The sequence below is a fragment of the Lathyrus oleraceus genome, chromosome 3 (genome assembly GCF_024323335.1).
Source record: "Lathyrus oleraceus cultivar Zhongwan6 chromosome 3, CAAS_Psat_ZW6_1.0, whole genome shotgun sequence".
Lineage (NCBI taxonomy): Eukaryota > Viridiplantae > Streptophyta > Magnoliopsida > Fabales > Fabaceae > Lathyrus > Lathyrus oleraceus.
This window is the reverse complement of record NC_066581.1, coordinates 19,584,067-19,592,298: the sequence shown is the minus strand read 5'-3', so window position 1 is coordinate 19,592,298 and position 8,232 is coordinate 19,584,067. Positions and strand designations below refer to the sequence as shown.

General features: G+C 26.9%; 1 protein-coding gene across 1 annotated transcript; it reads left to right on the top strand.

The window, feature by feature from the left end:
* Positions 1 to 4,343: 4,343 nt before the first annotated feature.
* Positions 4,344 to 6,686, top strand: LOC127132180 (L-gulonolactone oxidase 5). The gene is made up of 4 exons (XM_051061073.1): positions 4,344 to 5,079; positions 5,165 to 5,420; positions 5,497 to 5,598; positions 5,682 to 6,686. Exons 1-4 carry the CDS (start codon positions 4,378 to 4,380, stop codon positions 6,425 to 6,427), a joined length of 1,806 nt encoding a protein of 601 aa, XP_050917030.1. The 5' UTR covers positions 4,344 to 4,377; the 3' UTR covers positions 6,428 to 6,686.
* The last annotated feature ends 1,546 nt before the right edge of the window (positions 6,687 to 8,232 follow it).

The following is an 8,232-nucleotide window of genomic DNA, read 5'->3' as shown; positions in this document are numbered from 1 at the left end:
GACACAAAGCATTGGAGACATCTTTACCACAGGTGAAAAAATATCTTCAAAGTCAACGTCTTTCCTTCGATTGAAGCCTTTCACAATACTATTCGAATAGAAAATGAAGTGTTAAATAAAGAACTTGAAACATTGGAGAGATTTTAACCATAAAACAACGTGAAATGAATGATAAGTTGCAGAATGCTTCAAAATCACTAATCAAATGTAAGTTTTTCTTCAAATATAACACAATTATCATATAATTAGTTTCCTAACCAATTTTGAGAAGTTATATGTACAATATAGGGTTTATGAAATAAGCAATCCACATTAAATTTAATAAACTCAAAATTGGTTTACCCCTTGGTTTTAGTAGATAACCGAGGTAAAAATGTGGTATCCTGTCGGTGGAATTACAAAACCGATGTGACATGTGTTTTCGCCAATTCAGAATTCTAAAAAGGTTTCATTGAGGATCGAATCCATGACCTTTTCAAAAATCACCGGTGAGCATAAAATATTTTTGTGAGATTTTTTATTCTGTAAAATGTTTGTACGTGAAATATATGAGAGTTTCAAGATGAAATTTGAGAGAAAATGGAAGACACTTTAATTCAGAAAATTAGGAGAAAATAGTAGAAATAATTGTTCAACTTGTAAGTAGGAAAAGAGAGAACATTTGACCTAATTTGATTTCATAATATTTTTTTTTTTTTATTATTATTATTATTATTATTATTATTATTATTATTATTATTATTATTTAGCATTTTATATTCAATCACTTAATAAATTAAAATGTATGCTATTTACTACTATATATTTTTTTTATTAAAATCATCTAAAAATTGAATAGGTGTCCACACCATATATTTATCTCCTTTTTTTTCTTCTTTTACTTAATTTATTTTCTTCTTTAAACCACCGTTTCACCACTCTTATCATCATTTAAAAAATATTTATTTAAAATTATCACATTAAAATTATTTTATCTTTATAGACTTATTAAAACAATAAAATAACAAATCTAATAATCACTTTTATGATTAATTATTAAATATAATAAATTTACTTATAAATTCAACAAAATATAGTGTGTAAAATAAAAACATTTAATATTGAGATTATTAATATATTAAAATAATTATTTGTAAAATATATAGTTAAAATATAGAATTAAATATGTTTGTGGTCCTCTTAAATATCTAAAATTTCATTTTTAGTCCCTCAAAATATTTTCATCAAAAAATGATACTCATAAAATTCTCCATCCACACTTTTGGTCTCTAATACTAAAATTATCGCTAAAGTTGTTATTAATTCAGTCGCGAAGTAATAAACCTTTCTAAAATCGTTGCTAATTCAGTCGCTAAATTGTAAAATCATCGCTAAGTTGCAGGAGAGACAAAAAAATATTGATGAAAATTTTTAAGAAAACCATTTTTTTGAAAGAAATATTTTGAGAGATTAAAAACAAAATTTGAGATATTTAAGAGGACCACAAACATATTTAATCTTAAAATATAATAATAAAAATAAATAATTAAAACTTAATTATATATTTAAGATAAATTAGTTTTTAAATAATAAATCAAATAAAATTTATTAAGAGAATATATGTAATGTATGTAAAAATACCAAAATATTATAGAATAACTAGAGAAGAAAGAAAAAGTTAATAGGAGAGGTGAGAGAAATGTGTTTGGTCAAAAAAAATTGAAAGTTAATGGCAACCATCACAGTTTTTTATTATCTAAACTATATAAAATAATAAAAATAAAAAATATTTTTTTTTGAACAAATGGTAATATATAGTTTACAACAACATTATCATTATATTCCATCTTTATTATTGAAAAAACTATTTTTTAATTAAATTAATTAAAAATATATAAAAAATAGTTTTTTATAATAAAATTGGGGAGAATATCTTTTGAATATGAAAGAAAAAAAGAAAATGCAAATATATTAAACATATCTCTAAGTCACACAATTCATAAAAAATTATCTTTACACGATACTCTTGCAAAAAGATGTTTTGCTTGTGTCCAAATTCCTTCTTCTTTCTTGTCTTCAACTTTATTAGTTAATAATAGTTTTAGTGTGTCTTTTATAAATATATAATTATTTTATTTTATTTCAGTTTTTTTCTCTTCTTTAATTTCTAATGCAACTTTATTTTCTAATATAATGGAAAAAAAATATAAACCAAAAAAAAAAGATTATCAATGTTTTTATTTTTAGTGATTCCTCAATCGTTAAGTTTTTTTTTTATTATCATTAAAGTGTGATATGTGACAACATTAATTCTTTAACTTTAAGATATAAAACTTGCAAAAAATAATTTGAAAAGTTGAGAATCTAATATTAAATATTATTACTCCCTCTATATCGGAAAAAAATGTTTATTTTGTTACAAATTAAAAAAAATATATCAACTAAATTTCATTTAAATATTTTATTCTTAAAATACATCTTTTCTAATATAAAATTAAATATACATTGTATTTAATTTATTTTCTCTCTTTTTTTTACAAATAACAATCAATTGAAATTGCATTTACAATATTCCATAAAACATATTTAAAAAATGCACAAGAACTTTTTTTTTATTATTTAGTGTGAAAAATTTGACTTTTTTTACTACAAATTGGTACATAGGAAGTATTTTTTTTAGCCCTCCAAAGTGGTTGGCAATTGAATGCATTAGTTAAAAGACAATTGAAGAAGTGCAACATTACACATTTTCATCCCTGGCAAAAGCGATAAAATGTTTCTAAAATGTTGACAATGCATTTAATTTCTCCTCCTTTTTCTATAACTATCCATTTTTATTTAGAGGTTAAAGGTAGGGCACTATCGATGTAAAGAAGTATTACACTGACATTCCATCAAACCATTTTATATTGTCAAATCATAATAGTATTTTAAAAATAAAAGTGTGATGTGATGAAATACATGAATCTTATTGATTGACAGTGTAAAAATATTTTATATTATCCGTAAATATCCTTTTTTCTCTTTTATTTATAGAAAATGGTAGAGTACATTTAATTTCTTCATCATTTCGGTGTAACTACATGTTTTCATTGCGATAGAATGCATTTATTTTCTTCTTCTCCATTTTCATGTCCCCGTACATTTTATAGCTTAAAATACTTATTACAATAAATTGAAAAACAACCAATTTAGTTTGGTAATTAATTTTTTTTTCAATTAACCGCTATTTTACAATGAAGACATGACTATGAAGACAACCGTAACACATATGAAGTAGTTTTGATAATGATCATGTCAATATTGACATTCCATCAGGTGAAGTATCTAACAGGTCCTCACAAAAAAAACATAATCATCGACAATTTCAAGTGGATTTAATGGAGCATATTTAGAAACGTTTTGGACATGAGAAAAAAGCAAATTAACTTATGTACTTTCTATTATTTTATATTTTATTTTTCGTCATTATATATTTTATATCATTATGTATTTCTATATTATACATTTATTTCCCGTTATTATGCATTTTATATATTTGTTATTATTATGTATTTTATTTCTCATCATTTATGTTTTTTTTAGATTTACCATACTTTTACATATTAATTATAATTGATTTAAAATGTAGTGTAAATAAAATTATATAAATTGGTGGATGAAATATGTTACTTATTTACAATTATTTAACAAAAATAGTTGAGATTGGTTATAAATTGCTTAAATGCAATAAGATAATTTGGGTCCATAAAATATGACACAAGGGACTAAAAAATGTTCTCTTATTATATATATATATATATATATATATATATATATATATATATATATATATATAACTTAAAAATAATTCAATTAAACTCTATGAAAACGGAGTAGGAAAATTCTTAGATAATCACAAACATAATAGATTTTACATACAACCAATTACAAGTTTTTTTACTTAATAGATTTTACATACAACCAATTACAAGTTTTTTTACTTAAAAAATTAAATTTTAATTAAATTTTAAATCTTCTCTCTCTTGATTATTTTTAAAATTATAAAAAATTAATTACTATCCACTGTCAATATAAAAAGATTTACAGTATGGATTCATTATTATCACCCGTTTGCATTACTTGGTAGGTCTTTAAAATAAAAGTTAAATTTATTTCAATATCCAACGTTTAAAATTAACTAACGGTATAAAATTCTTTTACACTGTCAGTGTAGTTCAATTAAATCCAAAATATAATATAAGTTTGTTTTTATATTGAAATAAATCATAACTAAAGTGAAATTCTATCCATAGCCTCGAAACGTTTAACACGTTATGGAGAAAGCATGCATGTTAATTTAGCTCTATAAATACATAGCATATAGCATGGGTTGGATATAGCAAAGCAAATCTGATAATGGAAATCACAAAGTTAGTTATGAGAGAACAACTACTCAAGTTCACTATTTTCATCTTGCTTCTTTTAATCAATGGAGTGATTTCAAGTCCTCCACCAGATCCAATCAATTGCTTAAACTCAAACCATAACACAAACTGCACTGTCACAAACTCCATTGGCATGTTTCCAGATCGAAGCATTTGCAGAGCCAGTAAGGTTATGTACCCAACCTCAGAAACTGAACTCATATCCATAGTAGCTTTAGCTTCCAAAAAAAACAGAAAAATGAAAGTAGCAACACGTTACTCTCACAGCATTCCGAAACTAGTTTGTCTCGATGATGAAGATGATGGAGTTCTAATAAGCACAAAAAACCTCAACCGCGTGTTGAAAATCGATGTAGAAGCCATGACGATGACGGTGCAAAGTGGTGTGACACTGAGAGAGATTATAAATGAAGCTGCAAAATATGAAATGGCATTGCCATATACACCATACTGGTGGGGTTTAACGATTGGTGGACTCATAGGTACCGGTGCTCATGGAAGTACATTGTGGAATAAAGGAAGTGCAGTTCATGAGCATGTTATACATATTAGAATCGTTTCTCCTGCACAACAGAAAGATGGTTATGCTAAGGTTCGAAATCTTATCGAATTTCAAGACGAAGATATTAATGCAGCTAGAGTTTCTCTAGGAGTTCTTGGAGTTATTTCACAGGTATTATTATACACGGTGTTGTTGAGTATTAGTTTTTCTTGTGTTTAAAATGATTGCAAATAATTAAATTGGGACTATTTTGCAGGTTACACTGAAATTGGAACCCATGTTCAAGAGATCAATTGCATATTTGACAAAAAGTGATTCAAATTTAGGGGACGAAGTGATTAGTTTTGGATTAAAGCATGAATTTGGGGATGTAATGTGGTATCCAAGTCAAGAAAAAGCTGTTTATAGAGTCGATGATCGTGTCTCCATAGATACGCCAGGAGATGCCTTATACGATTTCTTGCCATTTCGTGCTTTGCCTTCGGAATTATATGACGTTAATAGAAACATAGGTTAGTTAATTAATTATTTATGATTCAATTTCTTCACAAAGTAAAAACTAAAAGAGTTTGTTTTTACTAATGACAGAGGAGCTTCAAGAACGGCTACCCTTCGCTGAAGGGAAGTGCTGGTTTGCAAAATTTGTAACTGGAACACTGGCTCACGCTAGTTATGGCCTAACTAACAATGGTAATCTTTTATTTATTTTTGAAAGATAACTTCCATAACTATGCTACTTTACATAAAATACTAATTCAATGAAAAATTTGTAGGGTTGCCCTTTTTTGAGTATCCTATAGTTGGATTCCACAATCGCATGCAGGCATCAGGAGCATGTTTGGATAGTTGGGAAAATCATCTCACCTCGTGTCCATGGGATTGGAGAATCAACGGAGAATTTTATCATCAAACAACATTTAGTATTTCTTTGACCGTTGTAAGAAATTTCATTGAAGATGTTCAAACTCTGGTTAGGTTGGAGCCAAAGGCGTTATGTGGCTTAGAATTGTACAATGGAATCCTTATGCGCTATGTTACAGCTTCCAATGCATATCTGGGAAAAATAGAGGATAGTGTGGATTTCGATTTCACATATTATCGAAGCAAAGATCCATTGACTCCTAGGCTTTATGAAGACATAATTGAAGAGATAGAACAAATCGGGCTATTCAAATATGGAGGGTTGCCTCATTGGGGAAAAAATAGAAACTTAGCATTTGTGAGAGCGATAAAAAAATATAATTATGCAGACAAGTTTTTGGAAGTTAAGAAAAAGTATGACCCGCAAGGACTTTTCTCTAGTGAATGGACTGACCAAATTCTTGGACTTAAAGAAGGGGTAACGATATTGAAAGATGGTTGTGCATTAGAAGGATTGTGTATATGCTCACAAGATATTCATTGTGCACCAAAAAAGAATTACTTCTGCGTGCCTGGAAGAATCTATAAGGAGGCAAGAGTTTGTCGACATGTTGAAGGTCAAACTAACAAAATAAGTGACATGAGGGATGAGCTCTGATGAACTTAATGACCTTTGATGTTACAAGATCTTAGTATGTAACTCAATATCTATGTTTATTTTTATTTCGAATAATAATATTTCAAAAAGGAATTTCAAATTCCTTTTGTGAAATAAAGTACTTTATAATTAAAACTCTTGATCTGATCTTGAGTTCCTGTTTAATTAAGTATTTTAAGTTTAGTTTTAAATTTGAAGTCTTTCCGAATAAGTTGTTGTCTTGTAATCCTTTGAATAAATTAAGTGTTTGTGGTTTTAATTTCTTCATTTGAGAATAATACTACACTTGAAGTTACTCATGCTTTTCTAACTATGGAAAGATTTAAAATATTATTTTATGTATGTTATAATTTTATATATATTTTACTTTCTTTTACTCTTTTCAATTTCTAGATAAAAAGTAATTCAGCTAATCCTTCGCATTGCATATACATTTTATAAAAATATAGTAGCACTAGTTGTTACAAAAAAATCAATAATTATTTGAATTATCATATCCACAATATCTGTGTGATGTCATTCTCTTTTAGTAAAATTTACTATTTTAAGTTAAGAAATACTTTGTTTTTCTTTCATATAAATATTACAAATATAATAAAAATTGTGGAAAATGAGAAAAAAAAGTGTTGGGATTATATTTTATTAGCTATTTCACTAATGCATCCTCTTAATTCTTTATATACTTAGATTCAAATTATATATTAACTTGTCATTGAAACATTTTTGCTTCAAAAAAATTACATGAGTTTTATCATACCTATTAACTTTTAATTAGGAATACGGATAGGGTATTATATTACACATACCTAAAACATTCCATCCCCAAGATGTTAGTTTTATGGTTAAAATAATTTCATTGACGTTGTGCGATCAAAATAACCCTTCAAAACCCTCTTTCACCTTTTTTGACAGTTCCTCCTTAAATTGTTTAAAATAGAGCCAATTAGATTGATCCGTTTCAAAAGTGATCCCAAATTAAAATCTCTCCCTCTCAAAAAAAAAATCTGATATTTTTTAATAGATTCCTTGTTTTTATGTTCTAAAAGAATTTATATAGCTTGTGGAAATATGTTTTTCGCTAGGAAAACTAACCCTTAACTAGTGAATTGATGTTTCTTCATAGTTTAATTCTTTCCGGAGCATCCCAATGTCACTAATGTTGTCCCAATTTTCGAGGTAAAACATATGCTCATCTTATAAATTTTCTCTTCAACAGTTAAAAGCAAGAAATTATAGCATAGTTATTATCGGTACAAACATAAAAGCTTACCTTGCTTTCAAATCTTTTATAATATTGAAATATCTAACTCCAACTCTCTTATGTGACAACATGTACATATAAAGATATTGAGTTTGATATTCGGTTCATTCGTCAACATATGGTAGACAAATTTCACATACATTAAATACCAGTTTCGACCCAAGTTGCATATGTTTTCACGAAACCACTTTCCTCTGCTTTGTTTGATACCTTTCGTGACAAACTCAAGATTGTTTGTATCATACCATCATGTGTTTGAAGGGAGGTATTTGAATATAGATATATGAGTAAAGTGAAGGTGCGTTATATGGTTGTTAGGGTGCATGGTAAGGTTGTTAGAGCATGCATGAAGTTAGTTAGAATGTAACTAATTTCACCCTTATATAAATATGCATTAGCCATAATCATAATGTAATGAGAATTATTATAGATTAATCAAGCAAAAACTTAATATTCTGAATCCATGTTCATCTTCTCTTTACAATCATATTCATCAATAGTGCATCAATTTCCTCACTTAACATATAAACATATCAACACATTT